Source organism: Trachymyrmex septentrionalis, unplaced genomic scaffold, assembly GCF_001594115.1.
Source record: "Trachymyrmex septentrionalis isolate Tsep2-gDNA-1 unplaced genomic scaffold, Tsep1.0 scaffold16, whole genome shotgun sequence".
NCBI classification, from domain to species: Eukaryota; Metazoa; Arthropoda; class Insecta; order Hymenoptera; family Formicidae; genus Trachymyrmex; species Trachymyrmex septentrionalis.
The window spans coordinates 1,696,777-1,697,451 of NW_017304758.1; the positions used below are offsets into that span (position 1 = coordinate 1,696,777).

General features: G+C 21.5%; 1 protein-coding gene across 1 annotated transcript in view; it reads right to left on the reverse strand.

Moving 5' to 3' along the window:
* Nucleotides 1-325: 325 nt before the first annotated feature.
* Nucleotides 326-675, reverse strand: part of LOC108746126 — a 38,239-nt gene continuing 37,889 nt past the window's right edge. Inside the window, exon 21 of the mRNA XM_018482688.1 lies at nucleotides 326-509. Within this exon, the coding sequence (XP_018338190.1) occupies nucleotides 342-509 (168 nt within the window). The 3' untranslated portion in view covers nucleotides 326-341. The remainder of the gene's footprint in view (nucleotides 510-675) is intronic.

Here is a 675-nt window from a genome sequence, read left to right on the forward strand (position 1 = left end):
TATATATATATATATATATATATATCTTTGCATTATCATCATCATATGCATAAATAAGATATATGGAAACACATCATTAATAATAATATATACACAATGTAATAGTTCTTATTATTATTTGTATTCAAATATTTCTACACATTTAATTACCTGTATATAATTAACATGATTGTAATAATTAATAAGATTGTAATAATTAATAATTAATAATTATGTACAGGTATAAATTTAACATGCTTTTTATATTGAATGCGTCTTATAACTTAACAATTTCATAAATTTTACATTTTATTCTGAAATTTATTTTATACAAAAATTAGAAAATTGTCTTAGTTAGTTTATCATTTATTTTGCGGTACCAATTTCCTTGTCATTGCTTTCAAATCTTTTTTCGAAATCTTCCCTGAACCGGTATATGGAAAACTGTCCAAAAATATAACACCACCACGTAGTTTGCATCGATCTTCCATGTTCTTCGCCACAAAGTCAATCAATTCCTGTTCTGTCACCTATATAAAGAAAATTAAACTAGTGTAAGAAAGATTGTTCTAATACATAACGATTTCTCATTTTGAATTAAAAAATTATGTATAAATAATAATGACATACACACAATATCGTTTAATTTGATTTATTATAAAATAAAAGAAATAAAATTTTATATATTAATTTTAT